Raw genomic sequence first — 16,349 nt, forward strand, 5'->3', positions numbered from 1 at the left:
TATTTCATAAGGGTCAAAAACTGTTTCTTTAAAACAAATATACAAAATACTGAACTACAAAGAAAACAGTTTGATATGACATGTGAAATTCAACGATTAACCTGCTAACACACTAAATGTAGGGGGAGCATGGTTTACTTTACTTGCTAAAACTAGCATGTGAGCATAGTCATTGTAAGAATATATGGCATGCTGATGTTGCTTTTATTTAACACAAATTGTGTTTGTGTAGCCTAATAATTCAATCCAGCGCTTAAAATGATCAAATGTTAGCTTAATAACACCCTTCACTTACAAGGCGAACAAGGTTGACTAACCACCTGACACCAGTAGGCCTACTGTAAACATGGTAGCATGCTAATGTTTGCAACAGGCTAAAATAAACATAGCTTATCCATTTTGTTGTTATTATTCTGATTTATTTAAGACATTTTTCATTTGGTGTTAACTCAAGGGTAAAAGTAGGCTATCAATCAATAAATTACATCATTATCATGTATTTTGATGCAAGTTTGTAAAGTCAACATACCATGGGCGGTTCTAGGTAGGGGCCAACAGGTGCCAGTGCCCCTGTAACACTGAGCTTGGTCCCCCCTGTGGCCACCCCTCCAAAAGGAAGAGCCCCCCTAATAACACAGTATTTGACTCAACAACCGGACTCACAATCTAGTATTAAATACTCTTACTGAAACAAATATAAATCTATTATATTTTATGTTGTGTGCTATTATTTGGCATGATATATATATATATTTTAAAGTGATCATCTTTGTCTATTTTTCACCTGGGTTTAATGTTCCCCTCTGACAAAACAAATGGCCCCAGTTTGGCCCCCTCAGTGAAAGTGGTCTAGAACCGCCACTGCAACATACTGCCTTCTTATTTCTTTTCTTCGTGGATTCTTAATTAAAAGTGACAACTTCACAGAACAATAAAGCAGAAATGCGACCTGACAGCCGTTAAGGCTAAATATTGCGGTCAGTAAACCTGAAAGCCAGCCTCCCACGCCCTGTGGTCACACACCTGTGATGCTGCCGAACAGCATCTTTCCACCCACCTGTTCGGCCGCTCCCCCCCCCCCCCGCCCTGGGAGGTGGCTATAAAACCCCGACGGTCCGCTTCAGCTCCATCTCCATCTCCTCCACACCACAGGCTGTGTTTGACAGGGTTTTCACTGCGAGCTGTACCTGAGTTAGAAGAGAAGTCACCATGGCCTTGTCCTTCCGCCAATCGGGATTTTCCGTCCTCTCTCTGCCCTCATCCACGGTCCCCAGGCGGTCTGCAAGCGTCTATGGCGGTTCAGGTGGGAACGTCAAGGTGTCTTACGCCTCCAACAGCTTCGGCTCTGGTTTTGACCTGTCAGGTGGCAGCAGCAACAACAATTTCAACATGTATGGCAGTGAGAAACAGACCATGCAGAACCTCAATGATCGGCTGGCCTCCTATCTGGAAAAGGTGCGCTCTCTGGAGCTCGCTAATGCGCTGCTGGAGCGTCAAATCCGCGAGTGGTACGACAAGCAGACCCCCACCGTCAGGGACTACAGCAGGTTCGACGTGATCATCGAAGACCTGCGCAGAAAGGTAAGTCTTCCCCTTTACACAGTTTTAACAATATCTAACCTAAGTCTAACCTTTATTTTACAACTGTTTAGTAGGCTACTATGAATATTAAAAAAAAAATGTATTTATTGCCTTTGTCCCGATATCCAAACTCTTCATTTTACCTAAAGACAGTTTTTGATAATATAATCTCTAGAACTGCTGTATTTATCATTTTTTATTTGAAACATTTTCAAATAGCAACAATTATTATTTGTATCTGATACAATAAAAAAAGCTTAAACGATCCAATAACTAAAGACGAATCATTCCATCAGGTGTATGAATTCAAAACTTCACCTCATATGGCCTCATGTAAAAGAGGACTGTACATGTCACTGAGTACATCCCATAGTAAACTGTTTATCTTGTACTTATTTCCCTTCAACACAGAGTCCTCATTCAAATAGAGTCTGCTAACTCAGTCTATAAAGTCGAGTCAGTAGTTTTACTGTCATGTGCCCTCAGGGTGTGGATCATTGATCCCATGACACTGTGTTCTCATTCATCATAAAACATCAGACAGATATTAACCTTTATAAGACAGGACTCTACCAGTAAAGCTTTTGTTTTGTTTTGTTATTTGTCTGTCTTACTTCTAGCTACACGCCTTGTTGGAAAATGTAAAAAGGATAACACTCAATGAGTTAATTTGGTTACAATATGATGCCATCAATATTTAAAGTCAGGCATAAAGAACACTATTCTACTGATCATCAAAGGCATAGCCTGCCAGCACCAGTCTAGTTTCACAAAAACACCTATGTGCTTGTGCTATAATGGAAGAAGGAACTACTGACAATGCCCCCCTTTCTATTTTAGATCAGTCTTGCCACCCAGGACAATGCCAGGCTGATGCTGCAGATCGACAACGCCAGGCTGGCAGCAGAGGACTTCAGAATCAAGTGAGTGAAAAGGCTACATCAGACGTTTTCCGCCACCAACAATTGACATTGTTTTCATTAAAGTCATTACATATTTGCTTCCAGACTAAGTTGACATATCGTCACCGGGGTGTAACGGTCAACACAATGATTAAAGTGGTGAAACTGGTTTTGGCTTCACCTCTTTTTTTTCTTTTGTTGTTAGTAACAGTAATTGAGCAGATACAGCAGTTTAAATGTGCATTTCTTTCAACAGGTATGAAAATGAGCTGGCAGTGCGCACTTCAGTGGAGGGAGACATCATGGGACTGCGCAAGGTCCTGGATGAACTGACTATGGCCCGGTCTGACCTGGAGATGCAGGTTGAGGGTCTCAAGGAGGAGCTGGTCTTCCTGAAGAAGAATCATAAAGAGGTGAGTGTAGAAGGATAGGTTTGGCAAGTGTAAGGAATTGTACTATCTCAGCAAGCTTGTTTCCTATCCAAATTCATTTTAAAAGTACTATTGTCAAAGATAGCAAAAAGATTAAACGGGTCTTATCGATAAATCCATGGTTTCATTTTCTGCTCTGGAAAACAATAAATCATATTTTTTGGACATTGTTTTTCATGAACAGAGGGAAATATGACTCATCCCATCCTACAAGTCTTGGTTGCTGGAGGGTTAAAGCAACATTAATAGTTCTCTGAGGACAATTAGTCAAGTATTTGGCAGAAGGCCTAAAATAAATGTTATCTTAAGTTCATACAGAACTTGATCATCTGCTTTGCCTTCAAGTTGTGTATCTCAAAGTTGGTGCTGCTGACAGCCCCAGGATGCTTCCAAAAATGATCAATCAACTGAATATTATAATAATATAATATTAGATGAACTGATAATATGTTGTAAGACACAGTATAACAGCAGAACTAGTCAAAAGACTACTTAAGACAATGAAGTGTTTGACAATGTCTATCAATTTAAAATGTGCTAACATAAGATAGCATAAGCGAAACAATTAAAAGATCTTGGGTCATAAATACATTCCTAGGTGTGACAATAGACCACAAGCTCTGCTGGAAACCTCACATAAAACATGTTAAATCTAAACTGTCACGTAGCATCTCAGTCCTATGTAAAGCAAAGCATATATTGGATCACAAATCATTGCATACTCTCTACTGTTCAATGATCTTACCTTATTTAAATTACTGTGTGGAGGTCTGGGGGACCACTTACAAAAGCTCACCGCTACCACTAGTCACACTTCAAAAACGAGCCATAAGAACAATCAATAAAGCAGGATATTATGATCACACCAACCTCCTGTTTTTACATTCCCGTACTATAAAGTTCATTGACCTGGTTGACTATCAAGTGGCACAAATCATGTTCAAAGCAAGAAACAAACTGCTACCAGGTAATATTCAAAAACTTTTTTTTGACAGAGAGGGGGGTTATAATTTGAGGGAAAAGTTAAATTTTAAGATGCTATCTGTTCGCACAACTTTAAAAAGTCAATGCATTTCAATTGGTGGTGTGAAACTGTGGAATGGTATGAGCACGGAGCTAAAGCATTGTCCAAACATGATCCAGTTTAAAAACATGTACAAATCAATGATTTTCAAAAGGTACAGGGATGAGGGAGAGCTTTAAGAAGGAAAAAATATATATAAATAATAATAATAATAGTAATAATAGTATAGCAAATTGTATATCGATAGATTGTATATATAGAGATTATAAGGAACACAGGAATTTAATTTAATAAATATTAATTATTGAGCTGTGGAAAAGGGGTAGGATTAAATAAGTTTTATACTTCTTCCTACTCCTTTTCAGGCATATCACTTGAATGTATGTAATTTTCTTTTTCTCTTTCTTTTTTTTTTAAAATTATTTGAACATTGTTTTTTGTTTATTGTATTTTCGTGCTTTTCATTTTGTTTTGTATTTTTGATATGTTTGATTTTATTTGATATGTCTGAAATAAATTTAATCAATCAAATAAAGCCCATAGGGTAATGACTGTGTTATTTAACAGAAATTGTGATTTTTAAAAAATCTTTTAAAAGATGAATAGTTCCTCTTCAAATGTTGTCTGATCCGCTCTGTGTCATTCTTTTTTTCCCTCTATACTTTGGTTTTATCTTTGACATTACCTGACTATGACTCTTTTTTTCCCAATCTGTAGGAACTTGCAGCCATGCGCAACCATTTGAATACCAGCTCTGTGAACGTGGAGGTGGACGCCGCACCTCAGGATGACATGTCCAAGACCCTGGATGCTCTCAGAGCTCAGTATGAGGGTATTGCTGAAAAGAACCGCCGTGAGATGGAGGCATGGTACAAGGCCAAGGTGAGGTGAACATAGGAAACGTTTAACCCTATAAAGCTGTGCTCATCTTCAGTCTACATAGAACTGACTATCAAAAACTGGATGAATACATGATGTCAACCTTTTTTTCCTATCTTGCAGTTTGATGAACTGAACAAGCAGTTGGTGACCAGCACAGAGACCCTCCAGTCCTCCAGAACTGAGATCAACGACCTGAAGAGGACCCTGCAGGCCCTGCAGATTGAACTACAGTCCCAGTTGAGCCTGGTAATTCAAACGCATATGTCCATAATGATTTATTTTCTGCACGTACCAGTTTCAAAACCCTGGTTCTCTTCTTCTCAAAATCAAGTGTGTCATTTCTGAGTTGTACACCACGCATACCATAGTAACATGTCTGACTACATGTTTGACTATCCACACTATAAATAGCCTCTTAGACATTACACTTGTCAGTCATCATTTGTTTATGCTTGCACACTTTTTTTTAACCTGAGGCAACTTTAGTCAGGAGAAGAAAAAAAAAAGTAATAAGTGCTCAATTAACCCTCGCATCTCCTCCGTTTTTTTTTTCTCCCTGTGAAGAAATCTGCTTTGGAGGGCCAGCTTGTAGAGACAGAGTCCCGCTACAGCCATCAGATGAGCCAGCTCCAGCTCATAGTCAACAGACTGGAGAATGAGCTGGGTAATATGAGGGCAGACATCGAGAAGCAATCCAATGAATACCAAATGCTACTCGATATCAAGACGAGGCTGGAGCTGGAGATCGCTGAGTACAGGAGGCTGCTGGATGGAGATGTCAAGTAAGGGAGATTTCTATTACAAAATGTACATTTATCAAGTAAATGTCTATTTTAGGATTTACTCTTATTAGCTTTATTACTTAGAGCAAAACTAAAAAACCTCAATACCATCTCCTTACCAATATGATGCCAAACAAAAGAACATTAGCTTAGCTTAGCATTAAGTTAGGAAACACTGGGAAATAGGTAGTTTGGCTCTCTGCAAAAGTAATAAAATCAGCACATTTAATGCTCACTAAAAAAAAACAAGATATGTGTAAATTGTAGACTTTGAGGTGCTAGAAGGTATTTATTTATTTATTTTTTATTTGATTCCTCAGTTCTTTGCATGAGGGTGGATAACAATATTTCCTAAATACTCACATTTCTTTTGATATTTGAATGCCACAAACTCAACTTTTGTCTCCCCACAGGTCCACTTATACGACTACAATCGTCAAAGAAGTTGTCAAACGTAAGTTTACTTACACACTAGGCATTGGCATGTTCATTGATGTCAATATTCAAGTACTCTCATTACCATAGAAACGAGTAATTGATAACTTGCCAATTATAGAGGCGCTGGTGGCGCAGTGTTTAGTGCGCGCGCCCCATGTGTGGAGGCTTTACTCCTCCAGGCGGGCAGCTCAGGTTCAAATCCCACCTGTAGCTCCTTTCCCGCATGTCATTCCCCACTCTCTCTCTCTCCCTGATTTCTAACTATCCACTGTCCTATCTCTCTATTCTTTTTTAAACTTGCAAATTATAAATATATTTTTTACCGTAAAAAATTTGAGTCAGACACGATCCCACTCCTGAGCAGCTGCTTTGAAGTGGCCAGCTATATTTTTTAGCAGTGTGCCGCTCATCAGTTCTTCTTCTCCACACATTGGTATCATCACATAGACGTGTGCTAACAGGGCTCAGTATCTTACTAGTAATTCTATGAGTGTAAGCCCAATTATCTTGCACTACACATTATCGTCTTTTTGTCAAAATACTTCCAGACATCACTTTCCCTGTTCATGGCTAACGTTGTGCATGTAACGCTAACTTAGTTGAGCTATGTAGCCTCACACAATGTGCGTGCAGGTGCTTCAGTAGTGAAACTTTTGCCAATAATGACGTCAACAAGTACTCAAGTGCTCATACCCTTACCTAATGAACACTTACCTTTTAGCTCTTAGCTTGTATAACTTTAGGATGTTAAATATTATCTTCTATTTTTTTGCAGCCAAACCAGTCATTACCCAGAGGAGAAGGGTGGTGATCGAGGAGATTGTCGATGGAAAAGTGGTGAGCCGTACAGAAGACGTGGACTCAGAGATCATCTCAAAGTAGACGGACAGTATACCAACAGATCCAAGCCAAATTACAAAACAAAACAAAATTCAGATATGTTTATGTCTCCCAACATCTTAAAGGTGCTGATAGTTTGATGTTTTCTTTTTTCATAAAACAAGATTAAATGAACGCTTTTAAATTTGTAGGCAGATTATTGTCTGTGCCTAAATGATATTTGTTTGGATTTCACTCCAAACTGAATATTCAGCCCAAACTGCATCCTGAAATACCACTTTCACACACTAGATGGCACTTGGAGTAGAGAGTTAGGTCACATAGTATAAAGGTAATGGAGATTCATTCTGAATCACTTAATAATAATGTTTGCTTCTCATGTTAAAGGTGTTTTGGGTATCATTTTGAAAGCAGTGTGACTGCTGTGACCTCTTTCTCTAAATTAAATCACACTTATTTTAAAAAAAAAAATCATGTGTCCTGCTGGGTTAGGGATTATTGTATCTTTATTTTTATTTTCTGAAGAGAATAAACATCTGAATAAACATCTGTCTTCCATTTGATTCATTTCCTTTGTCTTTGTTTAGAAGATTATAAAAAAAGCTGCTGTGGTGTTATTTAAACACTCAGAGGGATTTGCTTTATCTGATTATTTTCATTCTCTGTGGTATTTCTTTTGACACCATGAAGATGCTTTTATGTGAGCCACTATTTAAAATAATATATTTAGTATGCTGCAATGGCTCATCTCAAAAATAATATTAACATAGGACATGAATTGAATGAAACACACCACTGCTTTATCAAAGGTACTCAGGGGGACTGTTCAGAAAGTCGGCTCAGGAAAAGGCAAGACTTTTGTTTTATTCTTCATCCAGAGTGATGAAAATATAATCATTTCACATTTTATTTTTCAGTTGCAGGACTTACTCTAAAAACTACAAGTGAACATCAAAGTAGTTAAACATGCCTTTTCCATGCAGCATTTTAAAAAATCCAGGCTTGCATGAGTACCATTTAGTACTTTTAGAATAACTGTTTTGTGGCCCACAGTGATTTATATTTATAACATCTGTGAGCGAGCAGACTTTAAGAAAAAAAAACAGTTTCACACTCTTCCCATCCTTCTGACTTATATATATGCACTCCCTTACATGGTCTGGTATGACCACAGGTTAGCTAACGTTAGTAAAAGTAAGCTTAATTTTCTCCCTAACTGACATTGACCACGTTTTTAGACTATATGACTCTAATGCACTTCTGCTACCACAGCACAGTTTATGACTTTTACTATAATCCATTAATTATAACATCTCATTACAAGAGTTTCACAGCCCTAGTTTAACTTACTTCAAACATGATGTGGGTCTGTGAGCTGTTACAAAGGTGTCTAGCCTGCAGTCGCAATCTTTCTACCACTAGATGTTGGTACATTCACATTTAATCAGCTTTTCTGTTTAAGGCAATTCACAAGTTCCAGTGTCAGAGCAAAGTCACTTTACTTAATGATCAAGTGAGCTAGGTATAGAAAATGTTTTATGTCTTTAGTGATTACAAACTAATCCAAAAATTAACTGACTGTGACTTAATTAAACTTTTGCTTATATCTGAGCATTACCTACAATATTCAAGACAAACATGTCAACAATTGTTCTGAATTTAAAGATTCGTCGTTAGCTCCATAACAGATTTTTAACCTCTACTTTCAATTTTAATTCTGGTATTTTATTTATCTTGTGATTTTTTGAAAATAACAATATTTTGGAAATCACATTAAGCTCTCACTATATTGTGGATTACGATCCCTTTCCGCCCAAAACAACTTTCACAATCCTCCATAATCGAAATGTTTAATCAGAATTACTTTCTCAATCATTAATTTATATAAATGTTTATTTTGAAAAGAGGTTCAGTGTCGCTTTTATCCAGTATAGGGCTCACCTACCTGAAGTTTTGTTTGTAATTTCTGTTATTATTTCTGTCCTACGTTATTGTTTTGCTTTCCAGGGCAAGTCTTTCTATTTTCTCTCTACTCAAAGAACGAGACAACATTCATCGTGGAAAAGGTGAAATATGCACAAGCAGGTAAAAATGTGTTTTGCCTGTCTTAGAGGAATGCAATACTTAAATGCAGCCTAAGAACAATAGAAACTTGGTGTCCATTGGCTTAATATTTCACATTAATAAACGTATCTTTAATAGCATTACCTTATATTGATTTAAAAAATACAAAATGTAAATTCAGAGGCTTTGAAGCCAGATCCTCCTTCAGACAGCGCTCAGGGTTTATTTATAGTCTCAGGTCTGCAGAGATCCGCTCTGCCTTAAAACGACTCTGTCACTAGGAGCTGGTGTTCCCTAGTCACGACCTAAATGATGACAAAATTCTGCACCACGGGAAGCTGACGTCACCGCTGTACAGTCACCTCCTCGGTGACGTCACTTGCTTGACGGAGGCTGGGGTTAATGCCATCTGCTGGATAGAGTCAGCCACTCACACAGCATTACGTCATCCGGGAGAAACCGGTGCCAGCTGCGGGTCGGTATAGCCTGAGAGTCTGATGTGAATGCAAAACGAGATGAGAGGGAAGGCGAGAGGGGTTTGATGTAACTGAGACGATTAAAGAGTCAGTATCCCTTCTATAAGCTATGAAGGATTTATTGGGTTAAACTTAATTAATCAGGTCAAGAGTAGTAACATCAGTTCTAAATACTTTGAGTTAAAGATAAAAAAAAAGTGCACGACAAAAGATGTATTCAACAATTGCCTAAAGGCAGAATAACTACAAAAGGATACATAATGGTACACCATGATTTATAAAAGTACACAGGATTTAAAAAGTAATAGGCTAATACATTGAAGAAATGTAGTCAGGTTGAGAAAAAGCAGTAGCTATAAACAAGAAAAATAGCAAAAACAATGGATTTTACATATTATATAGGATTTATAGAGTTTTCAAATGTGGTTCATAGACTCACCTTAGCCTACAGGGAGGTGATTATTTGAGCCTAAACTGTGTTATAATTAGTGTTGAAAAAAATTATTGGGTTTTAATTATCTCGGGTTAATGTTAACATATATGTGTTAGGTCCAAGTCGAAATAAATGAGTCATAGCATGAATCAAATGTTTCTTTTTTAGGCACAATTGTGTCTATTTCATCCTGCAATGTAATGTCCCCCAGAGAAAATTCTTCAGTGAAACAGAGTTATAGACAAAACATTAAATACATACATGCTAAATAAAAGCGAATTACCTTGATGACAAAAATGCATTTATATAAATTGCAGATGTAAAACAGCACCTGGGAAATGCTTAACAAAATAAAATTGAAAAAGTGCGGGAAACGGAGGTTTGTTTTCTATTATTTACTTTGTTAGTTTGTTTGCATAGATGCAAATCCAACAAGGAAAAACATTTGAGAATAGATTTTCTAATCGCAGGAACAATGAGGAAAATAAAACCTGTATAGTGCTGTTTACAGAGGCTGCTGTCCATGGTGCTGAAATCGACTGAATATATGGTTTTAGGACAAACCATGAGAAAGTGTCCCCTTTTATTAAATCAGGCTTTGGCTTGGGATTTATTTTACTGGGAAAACCCCCCAAAAAATCAAACTATCGCGAGATATTAAGGTTTGTCCACTCCAGAACTTTGTGTGCTGTTTGCTTCACGTGTGTGTGTGTGTGTGTGTGTGTGTGAGAGAGAGAGAGAGAGCGAGATAGTGTGTTGTTGAATGTGTGGTTGTGTGTGTGTGTGTGTGTGTGTGTGTGTGTGTGTGTGTGTGTGTGTGTGTGTGTGTGAGTGAGTGTGTGTGTGTGTGTGAGAGAGAGAGAGAGAGAGATAGTGTGTTGTTGAATGTGTGTGTGTGTGTGTGTGTGTGTGTGTGTGTGTGTGTGTGTGTGTGTGTGTGTGTGAGAGAGAGAGAGAGAGAGAGAGAGATAGTGTGTTGTTGATCACAGGGGTGAGTGAGTGTATTTGGACACTGGGTATGAGTGAGTGTATTTTCAGTATAAAAAGCTGTGCTTGCCTGTGATGATGGTGAAGAGTGAGGACCCCATTCTCACATGAGTAAGCGCGCCTCCGCTAAAAGAGGAGAGCAGGGAGTAGGTCTGCATTCCCATTGACTGAGAGAGAGAGGGAGAAGAGAGCGAGCGAGCGAGAAAGAGAGAGAGAGAGAGAGAGAGAGAGAGAGAGAGAGAGAGAGAGAGAGAGAGAGAGAAGCATCACGGACTCCGCCTATACCGCCCCAACATCCAGCTCCAGTCCGACGACGGCGGAGGCACCACAGAGCAGCAGAGTGATCCCCTACAGCTCGACTCAACTCCCGGCGTCAAAAAAAGCGGAAATGGGCTGTCAGTGAAACCCGGGCGGTGGAGGGGAGAGGCGGGCAGCCGGGGGGTGGGGGGGAACGACGAGACAAGAGAGTGGTGGGAGAAACAGCCAGAGAGAACAAACAAAAGCACAATCGAGGGTGCCTGCAACCATGAGCGGCTTGCACTATTCGCCGGAGCTGCTGCGGCTGCCGCTGCCGCTCTGCACGACGCGGACCAGGTCGTGAGGTGTGGCTCGGAAACGCTCCGGGGAACCTTGTCAGCCGAAACGACTCGCCGAGGAGGAGCAGGAGGAGGTGGGGTGGTGGTGGAAAATATGTCCGCCTCGGTGGGGCCCCAGGGTGGCCCTCGACCACCCACCGCGCCGCCATCCATGCCGGATCTGCCGGACCTGAGTCATCTCACCGAGGAGGAGAGGAAGATCATCATGGGTGTGATGGCTCGGCAAAAGGAGGAAGAAGATAAAGAACAAGCCATGCTTAAGTAAGGGCAGCAATTTTGTTCTTCTTTTTACGTGGAAGTTACGCTTACAACAACGCAATTCCGGTTCGAAAATCGTCCCTTTTACACCCATTATAACCAGTGCTACCAGCATCACACACACCCATCACATCAGGTAACCATTAGCCGACGCATCTTTTATGCTCTACCATCACTCTGGCACTTCTAGGCTCGCCTTCAACACGATTTGATGGGATCACCTAAAGGTTTTCACCAACGTAAGGCTGTGTAGAGCAAAAAGATGTGTCTCCAAAACAGCTCAACACCGTCACAAGTCCGGTTGGTATAGTGTCGTGAGCTTTGATTCTGCTGAAATCAATCTATAAATGAAAACATGTATACAATCACAGTCAATGAAGATGACCCGAAACAGGGTCAAACGTGTTACAGGTGTAGACAGGACCTTGTGGATGGGGTGTGACAGTGCTGCTGGTAAGGGGAGAGAGAGAGAGAGAGAGAGAGAGAGAGAAAATTGGATGGGAGGGGGTGCTGCTGGTGATGAATCATAGCATTTTTCCATCCCTCACCCACTCGTTTTTCATCAATGGGGACTGCACCCCATCCCTCAGTTTACACATCCAACTGCGCTCTGATTTTACGCACGCTGGCTGGAGTGGCTTTTTTTTTTTGTGCAAATGCGGAGTGATTGTGTGTGCTTGTGTGAGAACAAAAAGAAAGATCGCTTTGTTAATAATGGCAACAACAGTTGACATTATAGCTCACAGGCCTGGAGCGACACAAACCGTTTTATAACCCCGACAGACGGACGGTGGTGGTGGTTGGTGTGTACGCTCATTTTTTGCTCCCCCCCGGCGGAAGAAGGAAGATGGGGTGTGGTTAGAATTCTTAGTAGGCCTAAACCGGACACGATACATATGAGAAACCTGAATTATCCTCATGCTCCGTATACTCAGATAGGCAACCCGTCGCAGAATAGCAAAAACACGGGCTGTGTAACAATACAAATAAGCCTGAAAGATATACTTGTGTTTGTTATTGAGGGTCTGGATGTGTGTGCTACAGCTGCCTCCTTGGTTACCGAGCACTTTGATGTCTCAGGGGGTTTTCATTCCAAGTGATAGCCAGTATATACAGACAGTGTGTCCACACCTGCAACCGGCATGTGAGGATGTTGTCTCGCTGTGTAGCAGGTGTGCAGCATCCTAAAGAATCAGCAGCACTCTGGCTATAGCTTCTATTCTAATGGCTGTTTTCATTTCCTGCCTGCAGCCTGAAGGGGATGCTGGGTGAGAGCTGCTTCGAGGCCCCCTTGAGAGGAAGTGATGTATTTAATGTTCCATAAGGCACAGGGCTCAGGTTCAGTCAATAATGGCTTCATCATCTGGCTAATCATTGATGGGGAGCAGCAGGAATATGAGAGAATGGCTTGTGAGCAGCAGGCAGTCTTGAGTGTTTGCTACCGTGTATTTTGCAAGATTTTGATGCAAGATGCGGACTGGATGGGCAGAGAGAAACTGAGTAATAATCACCCTATTATACACCATGAACAAACAAATAATAATAAAGACTGTTTTGCAGTTGTTATGAACAACTTGTCCCGTGTCGTGTAATTTAAAATGAAAAACTTATGTTTTTGTCAACAGAGGCTGATAGCTTTGAAGGTAGCAAATTGGCCAATTGGTGGCAAAAAGCAGCATTTTTTGTGAACATCCTTTTTGTACTCATTAGTCATTAATATGACATATAACTTATGTTGAGTTTTTAGGCTTGAATCCAACCAAGGTTAGAGACCTATATGACAAAGACATTGTTGGTCTGATCCAGATGCCAGTGAAAACCATTTAAATGTATCATTTTAACTTGTCATTGATCATTGTGTTTGAATCCAATTTCAATCATAGAGCATCATGTGTTAAGAGAAAAACACTCTTCAGGCTTACATTGGTTACATTACCATTACCAGATTCTGCCTTTAAAAAAACCCCAGTTCTTCTTGATAATCGTCAACAAAACTAGATGTGGTTCCACACCTGTGAATCATTCTTCACAGCAAATGTCCATAATTAAAAAAAAAAGGCCTGTTGGGCTTATTGGTCTCACAGATGGAGAAACAGTCGATCAATTGAAGTTTCTAATTAGCCACTGAGCTACATTAACAACCAATATGACCATATTTGTACAGTTTGACACAAGTTGACGTAAAGAAATAACAAAGTGACCCCTTGTGTTTTTGTTGAATGTTTGTGATGCTTACAGTAACGAAGAATCACAGGAGCATCTGTGTCAGACAGAAATTAGTAAACTTGAACATAACTACTGGCTGAATAAATGTATCAAAATAAATCTGAAATCTAGTCTGACTATCTTGATAAAAACTTCCAGGCAAGCCACTTAAATACCAAAAGTGCGTACCTTAATTAACAAAACTTATAGTGATTCACCAACACGTTGTTTTAATGCACTCATACTATCCAAGTTCTTTAACTTTAGCCAAAAATATGTTCCCATCTTATAAAAATTAAGGAACTAAAAAATCTTTGTGGCTGATTTAACATGAATAAAAGCCAACAATTCTTCCCCCCCAACAGTGAATCCTTCATTCCAAATATGACATTAAGTACCTCATGACAGGGCCGTCTACCTGGTCAGCACTGTCTAGTCAAGTTGCAGCGTTCCCCGAGCAGCTGGCAGAGATAAGGTTGTACTCATATTTGCTGAGTTTAACCTCCAGCAGGAGAAAGGTCCTGATGTGTGACTGAACCAAAACACCTGCTACATGGTTGATCATTTGCTCATGGTCAGGCTTGTGAGAGGGTCAGCACCTGGGCTTTCCCCTCACTCATTCACACTCCTAACGACCACTTTGTCCATGTCTAATACACTATACACTTCACAGACTCCATCCATTGACTTGCTAAACCTCCATTGACTTCCTAATCCAGAGGATGTCGAGAGTGGAGCTGTCATGATGTGGGGAGTGAGCAAAACGCTGAGCACAGCAGCTACTGGCCGTCCTGACGCTGCTGTGACGTTAAAGTCCTCCTCCTCCTCCTCGCACAGCTGGAAGTCTTTTTCTCTCTACACTTCAAAACTTCTCTGTGAGCTTCTGAGGTTTCCAAATTGTAAATATAGAAATAATATGTAAAATATTGACGCTCATTGTGCTGAGCAGAGAGGTTGTAGACATTTGAGACAGTGATGTAGGCATAACACAGAGCCTTAAGGTTTGGGGAAGGGGCGGGGAGTGGGGGTGGGGGTGGGGGGGTGATGTTAAGCTTGTTGGTAGTACTACTCTCCGACTTCACCGGAACTCACATCTGATGAAATTCTTTAAAGGGGGAGCCTATTACATGGCCCCCAATTTTACATATTTTAGACTAAATGACTCATGGGTACAAAAAGTTTGCAGAATTGCTAGATTGTTAGCTGATGGGTTTCATCTTTAATGAAAATGCATCCACTAAAACTGTTGGTTTTTGCCATTGACAGCTCATATTGTTAGATGATTCATTTTCTTGAATAAAAAAAAGAAGCTGTTATGTCACTCACCACCAGATTCCATTAAAAAAACATAAATTTTACCTCTCAAAACACTGAATTTTCTGGTCTGCAGACGTCTTGTCAAATTTGTTTTGTGTGTCGTCTTGTTTGATCTGAGCTAATTATTTAAAACTCCAAGTCACACAACATTGCAAAACAAGCTAACTGGTTGCTGCTGTACTGGATTAAAACCTCCTATAGGTAAAAAAAAGTACTGCTTTTGTTAATGCAGTTTGGTTTTACAGAGAGCATCATTACGTTTGTTTCCTGGTTTGAAACAGGATATATCCTCAACCAAAAAAACATTGTGTCTCTCCAATTTCATGTAAATTGTAAAACTTTATTTAACAATCTGAGCCTTTAAGTTCTGAAACACTTGTACTTACTATGTATTTGATTTGCCACTTTTCGCTGAAGGATTGTGTTGCTGCCATTGCTGTTTTGTGGCTGACAGCGGGAGAAATCTGCTGAGGCAATTGCAAACTTTTTTTTTTACCTGTTAGTCAATTAGCACCCAAATAATGGAAAACAAGTGTTAGGGTGAGAACATTTCTGAGGTATGGTGCAGTGGGAGGTGGAGATTGGCTGCGGTGTGTTGTTTGACACCAGATGGACAGAAAAAAACCAGGACCTGGGGCACAGAAGGAGGAAGAGGAGGGAGGATTTAGAGGTTTTAAGGATTAGAGTGAGGGAATGATGGAAAAAAAAGGGGAGCCATAAACACACACATACACACACACACACACACACACGCACGCACGGCTAATCTCTTTACCAGGGCTCCCCAAGGCTCCAGGCTATAGGGTGCATCTAGAGGGCAGCAAAGCCCCCATCCCTGTGTGCTGTCTGATATGGCTGCTACTGTCCACCAAATGGTCAACTGTAGTCCTCAGGCAAGGTCAAGAGTAGGCTTTTTATTTAACTGGAGAATCAGCTTGAATTATGTTTTTCAATGTGTTTCTGATGGTGGTTGATTCTCTACCCACTCAACCCCCCCTCAAAGCTGTCAATCAGTATTTCTTAACAATAAATCAAAATGATTACATGTAATGTGACAGGACTGCTTGTAGGCATGGACCCACAGTGAATCGTCAATTGACTCTACAGTTCCTCGAGGGAGCATATTAGCTACT

At 40.1% G+C, this 16,349-nt stretch overlaps 2 protein-coding genes across 12 annotated transcripts in view; both read left to right on the plus strand.

Annotated features, from left to right (window-relative positions):
• The first annotated feature begins 1,126 nt into the window (after positions 1 to 1,126).
• LOC132981891 (keratin, type I cytoskeletal 13-like) lies at positions 1,127 to 7,524 on the plus strand. Its single transcript, XM_061048012.1, has 8 exons — positions 1,127 to 1,581; positions 2,422 to 2,504; positions 2,740 to 2,896; positions 4,656 to 4,820; positions 4,941 to 5,066; positions 5,385 to 5,602; positions 6,016 to 6,056; positions 6,816 to 7,524. Exons 1-8 carry the CDS (start codon positions 1,210 to 1,212, stop codon positions 6,920 to 6,922), a joined length of 1,269 nt encoding a protein of 422 aa, XP_060903995.1. The 5' UTR covers positions 1,127 to 1,209; the 3' UTR covers positions 6,923 to 7,524.
• Positions 7,525 to 11,128: 3,604 nt separating this feature from the next.
• rims1b (regulating synaptic membrane exocytosis 1b) overlaps positions 11,129 to 16,349 on the plus strand; it is an 83,998-nt gene continuing 78,777 nt past the window's right edge. For all 11 annotated transcript variants that reach the window (XM_061048023.1, XM_061048042.1, XM_061048122.1 and 8 more), the window contains exon 1: positions 11,129 to 11,697. In XM_061048023.1, coding sequence (XP_060904006.1) covers positions 11,531 to 11,697 — 167 coding nt within the window. In that variant the 5' untranslated portion in view covers positions 11,129 to 11,530. The remainder of the gene's footprint in view (positions 11,698 to 16,349) is intronic.

The sequence above is a fragment of the Labrus mixtus genome, chromosome 2, assembly GCF_963584025.1.
Source record: "Labrus mixtus chromosome 2, fLabMix1.1, whole genome shotgun sequence".
NCBI classification, from domain to species: Eukaryota; Metazoa; Chordata; class Actinopteri; order Labriformes; family Labridae; genus Labrus; species Labrus mixtus.